General features: G+C 37.3%; 2 protein-coding genes across 5 annotated transcripts in view; both read right to left on the reverse strand.

Annotated features, from left to right (window-relative positions):
• The window catches only part of vmp1 (vacuole membrane protein 1), a 12,999-nt gene extending 6,808 nt beyond the window's left edge, over positions 1-6,191 (reverse strand). Inside the window, exons 1-6 of one of the 2 annotated variants that reach the window (XM_079387381.1) lie at positions 6,120-6,191; positions 5,320-5,426; positions 4,895-5,027; positions 2,600-2,690; positions 2,298-2,408; positions 1-104 (exon numbers count right to left, since the gene is read on the reverse strand). The exon at positions 1-104 is cut by the window's left edge and continues 64 nt beyond it. In XM_079387381.1, the coding sequence (XP_079243507.1) occupies positions 1-104; positions 2,298-2,408; positions 2,600-2,690; positions 4,895-5,027; positions 5,320-5,398 (518 nt within the window). In that variant the 5' untranslated portion in view covers positions 5,399-5,426; positions 6,120-6,191. Of the gene's footprint in view, positions 105-2,297; positions 2,409-2,599; positions 2,691-4,894; positions 5,028-5,319; positions 5,427-5,895 lie in introns of both variants that reach the window. The other variant, XM_079387382.1, reaches the window with a different exon arrangement.
• Positions 6,192-6,943: 752 nt separating this feature from the next.
• cltcb (clathrin, heavy chain b (Hc)) overlaps positions 6,944-18,431 on the reverse strand; it is a 28,394-nt gene continuing 16,906 nt past the window's right edge. The window contains exons 21-33 of one of the 3 annotated variants that reach the window (XM_079388147.1): positions 17,461-17,653; positions 17,194-17,351; positions 16,638-16,802; positions 16,379-16,486; positions 15,174-15,341; positions 14,889-15,038; positions 14,646-14,777; positions 14,448-14,558; positions 14,175-14,345; positions 13,349-13,570; positions 11,831-11,851; positions 9,066-9,141; positions 6,944-8,089 (exon numbers count right to left, since the gene is read on the reverse strand). In XM_079388147.1, coding sequence (XP_079244273.1) covers positions 7,959-8,089; positions 9,066-9,141; positions 11,831-11,851; positions 13,349-13,570; positions 14,175-14,345; positions 14,448-14,558; positions 14,646-14,777; positions 14,889-15,038; positions 15,174-15,341; positions 16,379-16,486; positions 16,638-16,802; positions 17,194-17,351; positions 17,461-17,653 — 1,806 coding nt within the window. In that variant the 3' untranslated portion in view covers positions 6,944-7,958. Of the gene's footprint in view, positions 8,090-9,065; positions 9,142-10,259; positions 10,413-11,830; positions 11,852-13,348; positions 13,571-14,174; positions 14,346-14,447; positions 14,559-14,645; positions 14,778-14,888; positions 15,039-15,173; positions 15,342-16,378; positions 16,487-16,637; positions 16,803-17,193; positions 17,352-17,460; positions 17,654-18,431 lie in introns of those variants that run through there. The other 2 variants (XM_079388148.1, XM_079388149.1) reach the window with 2 other exon arrangements.

The following is an 18,431-nucleotide window of genomic DNA, read 5'->3' on the forward strand; positions in this document are numbered from 1 at the left end:
AACTCCTCCTCCGGACACACTATCTGGGCTGGGTAGGGCGGCTCGGGGAAATTCACAGAGCCACATTCATATGCAGCCAGGGTGACGGAAGCTATGTGTGGACCCTGGAGAGAATGATGCAATCACATGTTTACAAACTAAAATAATACTTCACGTGAGCATGAACATTTCTTTTCCATGAGCGCTGTCACATGCACAGCTTGATACATTTCTAAGACTAGTCTCTCATAAGTAAAATAAACAATTGTACGTTGACCAAGTACATAAAACTACCTCAAAAGCACTTGAGGTTCAAATGCAACAGCGAAAAACTTGTGACCTCAATGCAGCGCAATGGAAAAACCGCAACACCTACTGAATGACAGTTCATTTGCTAAGTGAAAACAGACATTGATGTCATTCATTCCCACGGTCGGTCAGTCCGTGGGAGATGATTCGTGGGAGAGGAGACTGGACAATATACCATGTCTAGCATTTTTAACCTCTGATTAACCTTGCATAACCGAAGGAGGCAAGAATGACTCAGGTGGTACCATTTAGTGCACAGATCCATCCAAATCAACCTTAATCCAAAAGAAAATACCATACAGATGCAACAAGTCATACAGAAACCTTTATTTTCTGACTTCAAACGCTGCTTTATGATGACCATAAAGCAACAAGACATCCAAAACCTGCACTAAAAAGCCTGTTAAACCTAAACCCTGTCTAAATATTGACGTTAGTCTTATGTTACTCTGCTAACTGTTGGGATCTTTACAGGCGGAGGTGATGTCAGCAAGTCAGGACCATTTTTTAGTCACTTTCAGAGGAATGAGCTCATAACGGTGTCACAGCAAAGAGCCTGATCCGGCGACTGTTTTATCTGGTTACTCATTGCAATCGAGTTTATTTCCCAGGCACTGAAACCTGACACAAGCCACTTACCAAACTCAATCATTAGATGCAGATGATGAGGACCTGCTTGTTTTGACAGGCTGGTTAACTTATATTAGCAGTTTCCTTATATTAAAGTTTAAAACAGAGCTTTTGGTGCCAAAGACCCACCAACAATTACGTTTTTATTCAGCATGGATGCATTAAAGCAGTGGTTCTCAAACCTGTCCTGGGGACCCCCAACCACTGCATATTTTGTATGTCTCTCTCATTTAACACACCTGATTCAACTCATCAGCTCATTAATATAGTCTGCAAGACTTGAACTGGGTGTGGCCTATGAGGGAGACATACAAAACGTGTGGTGGTTGGGGGTCCTCAGGACAGGTTTGAGAACCACTGCATTAAAGTGATCAAAAGTGACAGGAATTTATAATGTTACAAAAATGTATTTCAAATAAACGCTGTTCTGTTGAACTTTCTATTAAGTAACACAGTTTCCACAAAAAAACGAAGCAGCTCAACAGTTTTTAACATTGATAATAATATGAATGCTTCTTGTGCAGTAAATCAGTAAATTAGAATGATTTCTGAAGGATCATGTGACACCGAAGACTAGAATAATGATGCTGAAAAATCAGCTTTGCATCACAGAATAAATTACATTTTTAAAATATACTTAAATAGAAATCTGGTATTTTAAATTCTAATAATTTATAATAATTAATCAATTAATTTGACCAACTCCAAGGAAAAAAATAATAATATTAAAGTATATTATATGAAGTACTACATTATATTAAGTGTATTTTTTTTCTTCCCAAAGTTAGGTGTATAAACCTATAAAGAATTATTTTGTGTGCTTTTTTCTCTATAGTTTTCGTCCTTTACAAATTCAAAAAGATGAAAATAGAGCTTAACGTGTGAAAACTGTTCATCTTTGTAGAAAAGTCTGGTGGTAAAACATTGTGCATATTTGCACTTTCACATCCCATTCTTTCACAATGCCGCCCATGCAAAACAAACTGAGCACAAAGTACTAGAGTTCTCTGGTGACAAAGAAGGGGTGTGACATTCACCACAGCCAGTGGAAGTGGACACTCTCACCACGGTCTCGCAGTTCAGTCTGAGTCAGTGGAAACTGGTGAGAGGTTCTGATTTTGAGATCTGCTGTAGAGAAGCAGGAGCACATGCTCTCACTGTCACTCTATTAATATACTCCAGCGGAACATCGAGCACACATACACTTCCCTTTTGACAGAGGGTCCCACTGAGCCCCTGACAGTTCATTTAGGGGAATACCTGACTGTACTGCATGTAAAGACCCCATGAGATGTGTTTCAGACCATGTTTGTAACCACTGAGGTCATATAAATGTATGTATTTAAATACATACAGTGGTCCAGTATAAAAATTCTTACCAGGTACAGTAGGAAAGTGTGCAGTCCAGTGCCAAGACCGACTGAAGACAAAATACCCAGGCCTACCCAGTAGGCACACCACAGGAACTTCTTCTCCAGGTACTGCACATACTACAAACAATACAAACACTAAGTTCATAAAGAATCAAGATGCTTCAGAGTAACACATTCTCTAAATGACTACCTTATAGAAGCTTTAGAAAGAAGCCGATCTTAAAAAAAAAGTTACAATAATTCAATTACATTAACAAATACAACAATTCTGGCTACAACAAAAATGCTGTAGAAGCCCTTGAGCTCACCTCTTGATGCGCTCCTTCTACTGAGTAAGCCATTGAGAAAAGTGAAAAAAGGACTACAGTCAAAAATACCACACCTCTTCTTTGCCAAAGCCTGCAAAATAAATCAAGCAATAAATAAATAGCCACTGTATACTAATCTATACTATTAAAAGTAGGTTTGATTCCATTATTAAAAGGTGGATCTGATTAGGAGTATGACTATAAATTAATTAAAATAATCCCAATTAGCCCTAAAGTTCAAAGGTTTGGAATCTAAAGTTTTTTTTTTTCAATTATTTTGAAGTCTTGTGCTCATCAAGTCTGCATTTATTTGATCAGAAATATTTTTATGGAAACAGATTCACTTTTTTCAGAATTTCTTTGATGAATAGAATATTTAAAAAAAAAACAGCATGTATTTAAAAATAGAAATCTTTTGTAATCTTTAGTGTCATTTTTGATCAATTTAATGCATTCTTGCTAAATAAAAGTATTAATCTCTTTACAAATAAATATATATATATATATATATATATATATATATATATATATATTAGGGCCGGGACTTTAACGCGTTAATTTAGATTAATTAATTACACAAAAATAACGCGTTAAATTTTTTTAACGCATTTTAATCGCACTTATTTTTGCACCGCGGAACGTTTCTCACTGGATGAGTTTCGGCGGACCGATTATACTGCAGTGGAGACCGGTCTTGCCAAGCTTCCTTGGAAGAACGAACTCGGAAGTAGAGCCCTGCGCGGGACTGTTTTCTTCATTCCGCTCCCGCCGAATTTCTGACCATTACCGCCCGCTCCCGCAACGTGTGTGTTACACTCCCACCCGCTCCCGCAATATGTATGTCCACTCCCGCCCGCACCCGCAAAACTCTGAGAATTTATTCCCGCACGATAATAGAGATGCATTGATTTTGTGTCTTCTCCCGTCCCGCAGGAAAAACAAAACGTATTGTATTGCTATTATTAAATAGATTCATGTTTGTTTCTGTCCCTGACCTGCATGTATTCTGACGCACTGGTAGGTAAGATGAATATAGGCTATCGGGGACATCTAAAACGCTTAGGCTACCGCGCGTTTCTTTAGACTTCAAGTACTTTGATTTTGTTGACAATGACATCATGTCGCTAGGCTACCTCCCGATCCCGCAGTGTTTTTTTTTTGCCGCCCATTCCCGCCCGCACCAAAATTCAAACCGCCCGCTCCCGCGAGATTTGCGTTGGGTCCCTCTACTCGGAAGGACGCGAGAACACAGAACGCACACTTATGAGAACTGAGATGTACTGAGTTCTTGCTTAACTGACCGCATAGTCTCAGCATAAACAGCGACCAATGAACAATAAATATTACAAAATGTCATAACTTATTAAAACATTTCATACTATTATAGATATTACTTTCATATAATTGTATTGTTTTATTTTACAGCGTTATATGTTTTACTGTTAAGATTCATTTTAATATGCCAATAAAAATGCAGACTTTCTCCGGGTCTTATAACTTTATTAAAATTAACCAAAACAAAACGATAAATGTTTACTTTCAACTTGAAGAGCCGTTAAGTATTTGTGAGAGCGACTTTAAAGCTTACAGGCTTCCGTACACTGGCCACCCACAGCGTTTTCTGTGATTTCTAACGGCTCGATTCTCTCAAGTCTGCACTCGATGCATCCTCAGTTTCAAGAACATATCCGGGCACTTTCATGCATCCTCTGTACTTGCATTCTTGAGAATTGGAACTGAACTTCGACGGTTAATGATGACGTAGAACGAGAACACAAGGACGCAAGATCGCTGAAGAACGCATATTGAGAAACAGCCAAAAACAAACCACAGTGAACATGGACAAAGAAGCTGATGAGACCGCTTTGGTTGGCCCTGTGGATGGGAAATTTAAAAATCCATATAAAAAAAAACTTACTTCTCACTGTTCTCAGGTCAAATATTTATATGCGATTAAAATGCGATTAATTTCGATTAATTAATTACAAAGCCTCTAATTAATTAGATTAATTTTTTTAATCGAGTCCCGGCCCTAATATATATATATATATATATATATATATATATATATATAGAAATTAATACTTTTATTTACTGACTTCAAACTTCTGAAATGCATTCAGTTCCCTCAAGAAAGACCCTAAATAACAGTTGTAAATATCACTCGGTACCATTTCACTTTTTTAGCACTGTTAGGAAATCAATTTCACCATACAAGGAAAAATAATTTGGTTAACTTCCCATAAACTATATATAAAAGACACTTAAACATTGAGTGTAAACTTGATTTCTTACTTCCACGTCCATTCTTTCAGGGTTATGAGGGTTTCTATGCAGAAATACTGTAGTGTGGTAAAAGGTCTCTTCCACAGTACTAAAGAGAGACGCTCTTCCCTGTCCAGCTGCTTTCTCTCTCTCAGAGATGAATCTGTGGGTACAATACACAAGCTTTTAAAATACGATTCAATTGTATTTTAAAACAACATGCAAAGCATCCACTGGTGAGCAAGTGATGCTAAATTGGTATATTTTCAGCAAAACTTTCATTTTAGGGTGAATCATTTCTTTAAGATCAATGATGATTGATGTAGGGCAGGTCCGTTTATCTCCACAGGACGTTTTATCTCTGGTCCTGACCCTTGATCAGCTCAGCACAGCTGGTTACGCTGTGGCTGCCAGCAGGTAATTGATTAAATCAGCTTTCCATCAGCTTAACAAACCTGTAGAACTGCCATTCTGCTTGTCTTTAGGTCCTAGTCTTTTCTGTGGCTGTTCACATTGTGCTCCATTTGCAGCCATCTCCCACTACTGTTTACAGTTCAGACACCTGCACACAGAAAACAAACTTTGTAATTTCATCATAAATGACAGCCGTTAAAACATGACTCACTGAGGTCTTGGTAAGTTTGCTGAAGGCAAAGTGGCAAAGTTTGGAAGTGTTGATAGTGGTTTGTCCTCTAAAGAAAACCTTGAGTGGATTAGTAGTTAGTCATTGGGGAATAAATGTAGAAATGTTGATTAAAAAATGTAACTATCTGATGTTCACAAAGACCATTACAATCAATAAAACTGACAAGAAAGAAGGAATTATAATGCATTCTAGTACCAGTATATTTATTTATTTCCATCACAGGACTCTGATCAGCTGTATAGCTTGAACTAGGACCTTAACTAGCACTTAAGCTAACCCTACTAAGATAGAACTTCATTGGGAAGATTAACCAATAGATTTACAGTACATGAGAATTTTTAACACTTGTTGGGTAATTAACAATTATGTCAAATAAACAAAATACCATTTCCAGATTCCATTTACAGGTTATATTTATTTCAAACAGCACATGTGGGTGATGAACCGGCAGGAATTAGCTGTCTAGGTTAGCTTTGAGTCCCCTATCGCTGTTTATATTTGATTTCAGACTTAGCGTCGATTACACAGCGATGTTCACATACTTTTAGACTAAAAAGAGAGAAAAGCGTCATAACAGAGGTAATGTAAAGTGAAGGGACACCGTCATACCTGCAACTACTCTTCCGTCCTGACAGCAGCAATAAGCGACAACAGCCACAGGAAATGACTCACGTTCAGCTGGAGGACAGTGCAGTCGTTTCAAAATAAAAGTCCCGGAGAGAACGACTGCACTGCATGCTGACTGGCATCGGTTTAGTCGATTTTATCATTACGCTAAATTTCAGCGAGCTTTAGTTTGGCTGAAATCATTTTCAACATGCTCTAAATATTATAGAAAGCATATAAATATTAATTTAGGATATCGTACAGCAGCTTCGCCATATGGCTTTGGGGCTCTGTCGATGACAAAAATAGAAAGGTTATTTTAGGATGACCAAGACGACCAGGTGGTCTTTTATGCTGCTACATGCGTATCCGGGATCAGAATATCTGACGTCTCACGATTTTCTAGCGCACTATCAAATGACCGAAGGAAGTTCATGTCCTTTCCCGTGTGCCTATTTATACACGTCTAAAATGTGTTGGGATTTTTTCCAGGCTTCTCTCTAATAGATTGATTCAAATGAACATGCTTACAAATATACATTTGTGCAAATTTAAAGACTCCGCAATTGTCTCTCATTTTAAATGTGTAAAATGTTACATTACATCACTACTCCAATAAATGGCGATTTATTGTACCATGTTGAGATCACATGATCTGCCGATTTTTTCTTTTTGTGTAATAAAATAATTTATGCTAACCACACAAGATTTTCTGTTTTTTTTTCCCAATATGACTGCCATACTAGCAAAAGAGAAAAAAAATGACCATATGCACCTTTAATGGCTGCTGTGTCTGTGATTTGTGAAAAAATAAAGTGGCAAGCTATATGATGGAGAATGGATGGGTTTCATTTTAATCTGCCAATTTACAATCAAGCCACCAAAATAATCACAATCCTGTGAATTTATTCCCCAGTTTTCTGAATCTGCAGATCGTACACAATCTTACAGGTGGACAAAGCACTGGTATTCATTCTTCTGTACACTCCGAATAGTGAGCTAGAACAGCACGACACCTGGCACACACAAACCTCAATACAAAGAATCGGATGAGTAAACACAGAAGTCAGAAGAATCAATGCATCCCTTGCTCATTTATGGAAATGGATTCACACAAGAAAGAGCACTGTATTCAATACAAGGAAAGGTCACCTGTTACACATGGAGTGAATGAGATGTTAACAACTACGAGGTCGATCGGGGAAACCTGTTTAGGCTAAGGGATTAAAATCATTTACTATATTTACTATATGTCTGTATGCGCTTAAAATTTTCATACAGCTACATATTTGTGTAGAATATCAGATTATTACTTAGTGTTAGCTAAATGTACCCATGGATGCATACGTTCATGTTCAAATATTGTTTAACCTTTTTCAGAATATACAATAATGAAATGCATTAAACAGACTGACAGTGTAAGCTCTTCACATACAATACATCAAAATTAAGAGATTCTACATTAGTTTCCTCTCACGACAGAGTGCAAATCAGATGCTTCACGACATATTTTAAGGTTAATTGCTCTTCTTGACACTCCACTTACATACACAACCCATGCCCCCTTAAAAAAAAAAATGCTCGCAAAAAAAAGAAAAGAAAGAAAACTAGTGATAAAGTAGCCTTAAATATGGAATGTGAAACAACAAAAATGTGGTCCGATTATTTTCTTTGACAACAAATAAAAATGAAGTCCTTCATTGCATTTTAAGGAAAATAATTTAAAAGATGTAACTTTTTTTTTTCTTTTTTTTTTTACTTTATATAACCTTATGAGTAGACCACAATAAGCTAGTAAGGAACTCAAGGAGAGATGGATGGACAGCTGTGGGCAGGAGGGCTTTACATGCCATAGCCGAAGCCTGGCTGTGCGGGTTGGCCGTAGCCAGGCGCCGTGGGGTAGCCGTACCCGTAAGGCTGCTGTGGGGGAACTGCAACGTTGGGGCCTGCAGTGAGCATCAGCTGGGGTGTGCCTGGGAAAAATGATCGAACACAGAAGCATTAATACAAAAACTACCAACCACAGGTTGGTGGTCTCATTTAATGGGTTTAGTATGCAACTGTAAATTATTTTACACCAGACTACTCTGCATTTGTTATGGTGATAGACCAATATATTGGGCATATTCGTGAAAATAATTATACACACACACATATATATCAATTCCATTCATACTTGCTAGCACTAAACAAAAAACAAAATAAAAATAAAAACACCAAACCAAACAAAAAAAAAGTAATGTGATAAGCCAATATCTGGTATTTTGAGGTTACTGCAAATATTTTATGGAGTGGAAATTACATAAAATTATACATGAGAATTAAATATAAATTTGACTCGTACTTGCTAGCATTAAACAAAATAAAAAAATAAACCAAAAAATGTCAACTTAAAAAATTAAATGAAATCATTAAAATGTGAAACGATGAACAAATATTTTGCCATATGTATGCTAAGGTCACTGCAAATATTTTTATGTATGCAAATTAAATCCTTGCTTCCTAGCATTGAACAACAACAAAAAATTAAATAAAACGTACAAAAAAATGTAACAAACTAATATATTGTGGTATATTAGGCATTTTGAGGTTACGGTAAAAATTTGAGTGAAAATATTACATTAATTATATATGCGAATTAAATATAAATTCCATTCATGCTTGCTAGCATTAAACAAAACAAAACCAAAAACACAAAATAACAAAAACAAAAACTGAGAAAAAAAAAAAAAAAAAAGTAAAGTAAGTAAATACACACAAATGCAAAAAATAGTTAAAACAATTATTTTAAATAAAACCTAAAATAAAATATAATATATTGATAAAACAAACAAGTGACTTCTAGATATCTGTATTAGCCAAATAAATACAATATTGCTTGAACAATAATTTGTAGCGGAGTTATAAAAACTTTCTTTCTTAGATGAAGGGGCAGTGTAAGGGTCCTACCATAGACAATGGGTTGTGCCTCTGTGAGCTGTTCTTCCTCTTTCCTCAAAGACTCTGAAGCATCCAACTTGTCAACCTGAATGAAGGAGAGTGAGGAAAAAAGGACAAGAGAGGAACAATGAGGAGAGATAAATACTCTGAAGAAAGGGGCTAATGACTGATGGATGGGACCATTCATGGGAGATGCATAAAGCCAAGCTTAATACAAGGTGCACACACTTTCAAAGCAGGTCTCCGGGCACAAGCTTCTTGCCAAGGCACTCCATACCCGACAACAAACACTTCCCATTGAAATAAGTATCTGATTATTTACTACTGGTCTATGCATCATGGGTCACTATGGCTTTGTCAACTCAGTCGATGATAAAGACTTGGTACTAGCAATAGATGGTCCCCCATACAGTCAGTCAGTATCCTATTAATTAACAATGCATATGTAGAAAACAGAACCCTCTTCAGGTGCGATCACATTAGCGAAAAATTCTGGAAAATATTGCAGGGGAAAAAAGTCTATTGTCAATAGTGTAGCAATGTATGAAGCACAGCTCACACAGAAGTCACTTTTAAACCAAGCAGCTTTCTGTTGGTCAATGTGGTGAATTCGCATACACAATCTGCGTTAGTAAATATTTTCCTCACATGTAGTTTCCTATTGATTTGACTGGATTTCACCCACCAAAAATTTGCCGGAACGGTAAATGTGACCGCACCTTAAAGGGTTAGCTCAGCCAAAAATGAAAATTAGACCATGCTTTACTCACCCTCAAAGCATCCTGGGTGTATATGACTTTCTTGTTTCAGACGAATCCAGTCGGAGTTACATAAAAAATTTTCCTTGCTCTTTCAAGGGTTAGAATGGGAGTAGGCGAGTGTTTTTGTTCAACAGTCCAAAAGCAGTCAAATAAAGTGCGCACATCCATAGTAAAACGTGCCTCACATGGCTCCGTGGGGTGAATAAAGGCCTCCTGTAGCGAATCGATGCGTTTTTGTAAGAAAAATATCCATATTTAAGATGTTATAAATACTTTCTCACTTCCGCTGAATGTCATACGTGCAAGTCGTTCCGGCGGATGGCGTAGGACGTAAAAAACAACCGCCTACGCCCATTCAAACGCTTGGAAGAGCAAGGACATTTTTAATATAACTCCAATTGGATTCGTCTGAAACAAGAAAGTCATATACACATAGGATGCTTTGAGGATGAGTAAAACATGGGCTAATTTTCATTTTTGGGTGAACTAACCCTTTAATTCAAACTAAAGGACTCACTTGATGTGCTAAGAAGTGCTGTGTGTACATTTAAAATGGAGCAAGCTGCTCATTGGACAGGTTCTGTGAAAGATGCCCCTGTGAGAAAAAGGAAGTCATTGTGCAAATAATGGAAACTGAAACTTACAAAAAATCTATAGGTGCCTTACCACCATGAAACAGCCAAAACCATAATCTGATATAGGTGATAAAAAACATGACCAATAAGCAAGTAAAAGCCAAGATACAAAGGTTAGACTGTCCTGGGTATCTTACCCATCCTTGAATGATTTGAATTATGATTTAAAGCAATAATTCACATAAAAAGTACAATTCTGTCATCATTTACTCACCCTCATGTCGTTCCAAATCAATTTTTTTTTTTTACTTCAGTGGAACACAAAAGTAGATATTTTGAAGAATGGCCAAGCTGTTCTTTCTCATATAGTGAAACTGAATGGAGATTGGAGTTATTGAGCTCCAAAAATGATAAAAAGTCCTTTTTTTAAAGTCTTTTTATGGTAACTTTTGTCATTTTTGGAGCCTGACACCACCTGTCTGTCATTTTTTTATTTATGAAAAAGAGCACCTGGCACATTCTTCAAAATTTTGTGTTTCACAGAAGTCAGTCATACAGGTTTGGGCCATCACGAGGGTAAATAAATGATCATTTTCATTTTTGTTTGAACTATCTTTGTATTTGGGTTCAGTTCTCTACATAGAGCTGGTGTCAACTTTTAAAAGTATTATGTTGAGCAGGCTTAAAGAGTTCGGCAGGTCGAAGTTTCGTTGAGAGGAAGAAATCATGCCACAGGTGTAGTTTGTTATTCCCATGTTAAAAAGAGTGCATGAGAGAAAGGCAGAGTAAGAGTGAAGGTGTGACGGGGTGAGAGATGGTTTATACAGCCATTCACGGCTTCCAGAGGCAGGCAAAGCCAACAGCCACGATCCCTGACCTTTTAAGGGTGCAACTAACACGGTAAAACGCATGCTTTCAAAGTATCTATAGCATACAACGGTTTTATTTTTGTGAAGGACCACACTTTCTCATAGCTGTCGCTAGATTGCAGCTTGAAAACAACCCGAGCAACCATGCAACTCTTAGTTTAATGCTAGTATTAACTATGAAAATGTGGTCACTTCATTTTGCTGTCATCTCACATTGAACCTAATTACCTAAACCAGTCTACAACAGAATTAGCTGATGATCTTTAACAATTTATTATTTCAAATTCAATGAACAAACAAAATCGTCTAGTTGGCAATCAATGAAATGACAGTTTCGTGGCATTCATCAGCTAATTCCAGCTTTCTACCTTCTACAGGTCTGAGGCGCACTACCACAGCGTCTGGCAAACGGATGGTCAGTAATCTAGAAGAAACTCAAGGAAAGTCTAGTTAAGGTGTGTATTTAAAAGCAGCAGAGTGACATGGAAGGGAAGAACTCATGCAGATTCTTCAAAGTTTCAGTCTTCCAAACTACAAGGGTTAAAGATGGAATAAGAGTGAACCTTCACCTTTTCCTTAATTGCATCAACCTGAAAGGGAATTTAAGAGTGGCAGCTTAAGAAAAAAGCAAACTTAACAGTCCAGCATTGCAAAAAGCAAGTAGAAACAAATGCAGCAATCACCAGAAGTGTTAAAAGAAATTAACAGCAGGAAATCAGAGAAGATACAAATCAAATGTCCTCCCTGTTACTCCACTAGCATTTGTTTTTCACTAGATGTTCAAATGAATCTATATTACCTAGTGTGACTGTAAATCTAAACTTGCTTAAACAAAGGTCTGGTTAAGGTGAGGAAATATTCCTCATGATTAAATGTCTGGTCTGAACATGTTCATGAATGAAAGAGAAAATAAAACTATAACTCAACATGCGGTAGCATGTAGAAAAAAAAAATCCAAATTATACAAATATGGAAAGAAGGTGCTAAAATGTTGTTCCAAAACCTAGCAAGCAGCCTTTAAGTCGTCATAGTATGGATGCACAATATACTGGTATACACTATCATTTAAATTATTAGTTTTATTCAGCGAGGATATATTAAATTGTGAAATGTGATAGTAAAGAAGTTACAAAATATTTCAAATAAATGCTGCTCATTTTAGCTTTTTATTATTCATCAAAGAATACTGAAAATTAAATGTTTCTTGAGCATTAAATCAGCATATATAGCATAACAGAAAATATTTATTTTAAATTACAATAATATTTCACGATATTAAGGCTTTACTGTATTTTTGATCAAATAAATGAAGTCTTGGTGAGCATTAGAGACATCCTTTAAAAACAACCCAAACTTCTGAAAGGTGTTTTACATGATATTTTAATTTATCGGTATCTGATGATATTGAATATGTAGTTGTACCTGCTCAGCTCTCCTACTTATACATTTGTTATGACTAAATGTGTTATTTAAAATTAATGATTTTAGCTTTTAGTGTTTTACTTTTAATTCGTTTCAAGAAAATATATAAATTAACTGATTATCATCATTATCAATCATAAAATAAACAATTAAATGACCAGAGAAACACTTTTACTGAAAGGTATCAATAAGTAATAACGGTAATAGTAATAGTAACGGACTGTTTTTAGCAAACAGGTAGGGTGCTATGTTTTTTTGTTTATTAGAATACTGCATTATTAACTTAGCAACATGTAACGTCAAACTTTATCGGAATCAGTTGCGAGTCGAATCTATCAGAAAGTAGCCGCTGCATTTATACACTAGGTTTTGGAATAGACCTAAAGCATTTCCACTGAGAAAAAGCTTAATCTAAAGCAGGGATCCTCAAATCGAGCCACGAGATCCACTTTCCTGCAGAGTTTAGCTCTAACCCTAATCAAACACACCTGAGCATGCTAATCAATGTCTTCAGAATCATTAGAAAATCACAGGTAGGGTTGAAGCTAAACTCTGCAGCGCATTGGCCCTCCAGGGCAAGATTTGAGGAACCTTGATCTAAAGCATCTATCATCCCAAACCGTGTCCACCATCAGACCCAGAAGATCCTTTGGATGGAGGCTCACCTTGCTGAGGTATTCCCTCATGACCTGGATGAAGTAGGGCATGGAGAAGTCCATGAGGTTGTGCCTCCATGCGGTCTCCAGCACCACGTCGGGCCTCAGCAGGTCATAGCAGGTAAATAGGCAGGCAGCAAAACACTCTTTCTTGTCTTCCTGCAAGAACCACTGCAGCAGCTCCTCAGCTAGCTCTGTGTCCTTTGACTCTGAAGCATACTGCATTGCGTCCTGTGGAAGAGAGACAAGAACAAAGATTCAGTTAGGTCCTGCCAAAAATTAAGCAACTGTCTCCGTACGATGTCCCATGTGGTGTAAGAGAGCGGTTTACAATCTGAAGTGCTAGGGGGTCTGTAGAAAAGCATAGAGAAAAACAATATAAATAAAAATTTGATAAAGTAAACTTAGATTGTATATTTTAATAAGCAAATAAATGAGTAAATAAATTTGATTAAAATAAGTAAATAAATACTAGGCCACACAAGTAAAAATTTGAATAAATAATTATTAGATACTATATATAAATGTGTAAAACATTATTAAATAATGTTTAGATCAAAATAATGACATAAAATTATTAAAATAAATAATTTTAATAATTTAAAGCTAAAATTAAAATGCTATGATGAATAAAAAAACAATATAACTTTGATATTTTAGATTTATAATATACATTTTACACGGTATAAATTCTTTACACAAAAAAAAAACTATGTAGATCCTTTTTAAATTTGATCATGGGAGTCCCTCAAATAAGTATGATCATCTTTGGGATTCCTGGCATCTAAAATACTGAAAACTCTTGAAATAAGAGATAGATGGCTGAGGGTAAGACCTTGTAGAGTTTGTCTTTCTTGCAGAGCTCCACGCTCTGCTTCCAGCGGTTGTTGCCTTTGAACAAGTAGGCAGCGATTCGCCTGAACTCGATGAGTTCGTGCTTCTCCAGGCTCTGAGCCAGAGATATGTTGTCGAAGTTATCGTAGGCATCAATGGATGTGCGCAGAGCCTGTGGGAAAAAAAACAAAAGACGACAGCTTGCAAAGCTGCCAACCAAGAGATTGCTTCTAAAATTACAGGCTGGGTCCAAAATGGTGCATTTGATATATACCTGATAATCCTCCTCCGTGATGAAGAGATTATTTAGTGCCTCATTTACAGCCTTGTTGTTGTGGTTCTGTACAGATCTCAGGTATGGTTTCACCAACGGCAATTGCTTGACCTGAAAACAACAAATCAAAACATTCTGTAAAAACAACCAAATGGTTGACTTTTAAAGATGTGATGTTAAGCAAAAGTCACACAGTACCTTGCTGAAGAAGTTGACGGCACGAGTGTGGTCGAGACGTGGGGACAATACGATCAACAGATCATTCAGTAACAGCGGTTTGAACTCCAGGTAGAACTGGATGGCTTTGTAATACAGCTCAACATTAGCAACCTGCAACAAGAGTTAACAAAAGGTTCAATTTGATTACAAAATACAACCATTTCAATCTAAATGAGTGAACAAAGTCCTAAACCCCAAAGTATGAGTAAAATGTGACAATACCTTGGTTATGATGTCCTTGAACTGGCTCTCCTTCCAGGCATCTGAAGGATGGTTCATCATAGTGATGATGGCGTTGTCATACTCCTCATACTTATCATACAGGAAGACTAGCTCTCCCCACAGATGAGCCTGCTCTGCTGCCCTCAAAACCTGACCAGATGCATGAAATATTTCATAAATTTTTTCCATCATCAACTGTGCATATACAGGGTTTGAATATACAGTTTTGGCCAAATATAAGAACTCCATTTACAATCAATCAATATAAATTTGAAGCAGACAGACCTTGGGAATGTTGACTCTGGACCAGAAGAGCTCCAGGTGCTCCCTCATCTTCTGTGGTTTGAATTTGGAGTAGAGGATAGCCAGTTCTGTGAACATGCCCATGTGAGCACGCTCCAACCCCAGCGCCGCCTCCAGCATGGTGATCAGCTCCTCGAAATAGCCACGGTCCTGATGGAGAAACCGCAAATATCAGTGCTGCTGGACTCCAAGATGGACAGACACACTAAGGAGGTTGTTCTTAAATGGATAGTTCACCCAAAAATACTCACCCTCAAGTAGTTCCAAACCTGTATGAATGTCTATGTTTTGCTGAACACAAAGGAAGATATTCTGAAGAATGTGGGAAACAGAGCAGTTCTGGGGCACCATTGACTTCCATAGAAGGAAAAAAAAATACTATGGAAGTCAATGGTGCCCCAGAACTGCTCAGTTTCCCACATTCTTCAGAATATGTTCCTTTGTGTTCGGCAGAACAAAGAAATTCATACAGGTTTGGAACTACTTGAAGGTGAGCAAATGATGACAGAATTTAAATTTTTGGGTGAACTATCCCTTTAAATTATGAATTTAATTCTATGATCTTGAGATTTTGAGAATTCTATGAAGACTCCTATCTGGACAATAATAATTACTATTATTTTCTATATATATATATATACACACACACATTATAACAAATGCCTGCAGAGGGTGCCAACGCCCTGAAGACTGTTTTTACTCTTGAGATGAGGACAGTTCATGTGGAGCAGCATTTCCTGTTAACGGAGCTGCACTGACACATGTACGTAACCTACTATGTAAAGATTAACACATATTAAACCTGCACCGAATATTGATTTAATTGAATCGCAGTGTTTGTGAATTCACAATAGCATTATGCTTTACAATGATTTTTAAATGTATCAGGCAGCCATGGAAAACAGTCTAATAATGTGTTTCATGGATTCTCGTCCATGGAATGCACCACCTCCTGAATTTTGCCTGTTACTCGACATGGGCAAATTGCAGAGAATTTTTTTTTTTTTTAAATCGAGTACTCAAATTGAATCGAGGAATTGTAACAGCCCTATATCTTAAAATGATATATTTGATATAAATGATAATTAAATCTACTATAGAATTATAAGGATTATGAATATTTTTCACAACTTTTCATGATTGTGGAAACCCTGTTAATATCTCAGGCTTGATTAAATCATTCTCACCTGGTAGTAGTTGATGAGCTCCTCAAGTTCATCAGCATGAACGACGATATGCAATCCACACATCTGAGCCAGACGAAACTCCTTCCCTTCAACACAGGCAAAGCAAACCTACAAGCAGACAACATCTTTGACACCAATGTAAACAGAATATATAGAGGCAAAACGCATGGGATCAAAGCTATTCACATAAACACAAGGTAACCTGCAGCTTAAAATGGTTTCTGTAACTGTAGAAAAGAGCAAGAATGTATAACCAGACCTCTTTCCAGGTCCTTGTGCTGTTGGCTTTGCGGGCCCCATCGACAGCAGCCTGATACTCGCCAAGATGCACCAGAGTGGAGGCCAGACGGCCAAAGTTGGATACATTGTTATAAAGTAGTTTAGCTGCCTCGTACATCTTCTCGTCATAGCATCGATCACCAACCTAGACAGAAAAAAGCAAAATAAGTTCAGACATTAATCGAGCAGATATTTACAAAAAACACTGCAGGAATTTGTAATTTTTTAACTAAACAGCAATATTTCATAGCGTAGAACTGATTTAATTTAACAACTTAATTTCCAAGGGCTTTTTTTATATTTTCATCCTTTTATGTAAAATACTACAGTTTATTTATTTTACATCTAAATATATCCAAATACAGCAAATATTGCCAATTGCAAAAATATATTAAAATAAAAATGAATTCATTTTGGGGGAATTGTCATCCATTTTTTTAATTTCTTAAGATATCTGCACTTTCGGTGGTGAATTTTTCCCCATGAATTTCTAAACAAGCAGTATAATGCACTTAGCCAAAGTAGGAGACTCGTACTTGTTGAATGTGTGCGTTGTTTGGCCCATTGATAAACTCCTCCAGTTCAGCCAGACGGTTAGTCTTGGCCAGGGCAAAGATCAGCTCGGTCTCTACATACGATTCCCGGGCCTTCTTACGAGCCATCTGCAGAAACTTGACAAGATCCTCCCAATTTCCTGAGGAGAAAACAACAATAATACTAGACCATTTCCCATATTTAAGAACATCTCAACTTGGAACGTTTTGGATTTAGTCAAGAATCAGGCACTTTTTATTGGTTCTTACCGCTTTGAGCTGCAGCTTGTCCCACTTCCATGTAGGCAGAGGGGTCGTCAGCTTTGATGTAAGAGTCAATGGCCTCTTTCACCAGCCCCTTCTGCAGCTGTGCTTTAGCCAGCTGACTCCACACGGCCGGCTCATTACAGCGCTCAGCAAACTCATAGGCCCGGTCCAGATTCCCAATGTGCTCGATAAGAACCTACAGTCAAGAAGGACAACAAATTATTTGAGCTCACAGAAACAGGAAAAGGAAACTAAGGCTAGGAACAACTCTATGCTTGTACATTCATATAGAATATTTTAAAGGTGCCATAGAATGAAAAACTGTCTTTACCCTGGCATATTTAAATAATAACAGTTCTGTACATGGAAATGACATACAGTGAGCCTCAAACACCATAGTTTCCTCCTTCATATGTAAATCTCGTGATTAAAAAAGACCACTGAAAAACAGGCGAATCAGAACATAACACCGACTGTGACGCAACAGTCGGGATCACTACGCCCCCAACATTTGCATAAACCCGCCCTTGTTCTAAGCCGGCCGAACCATCAGAAGCTCTGCAGGTATTGTAAATAAACAAGCGCGGACAACAGCGAAAATAACAAAATAAATGTTATGTTCCAGGCCGTGCAGGGGGTGTGAAGTGCAGGGATGGGTTGGTGTCTGTATTCAGAAAGGCACAGAAAGCAAATAACGTGAGCCACTAAAGGGACATGGTTAGCTCCTTGCTAGCGGTAGCCTGTGACAGTACATAAGATTTCACTCTCAGTAAGGAGAGATGAGGATGATGGCGAATGACTTACAGATCCTGAGCACCACTGACAAGCATCTGATCTTGTGAAATGTGTGGTAAGTACTGTTGCTCCATAATGTAAACATAGTTTGTGTGATCGCGTCTCTTGAAAGGGAAACTATAACGCGATCGATGGATCGTTCAAAAGCAGTTTCAATGCCTCGCATATTAATAACGGCT

This window comes from Barbus barbus (assembly GCF_936440315.1).
Source record: "Barbus barbus genome assembly, chromosome: 31".
Taxonomy (NCBI): Eukaryota; Metazoa; Chordata; class Actinopteri; order Cypriniformes; family Cyprinidae; genus Barbus; species Barbus barbus.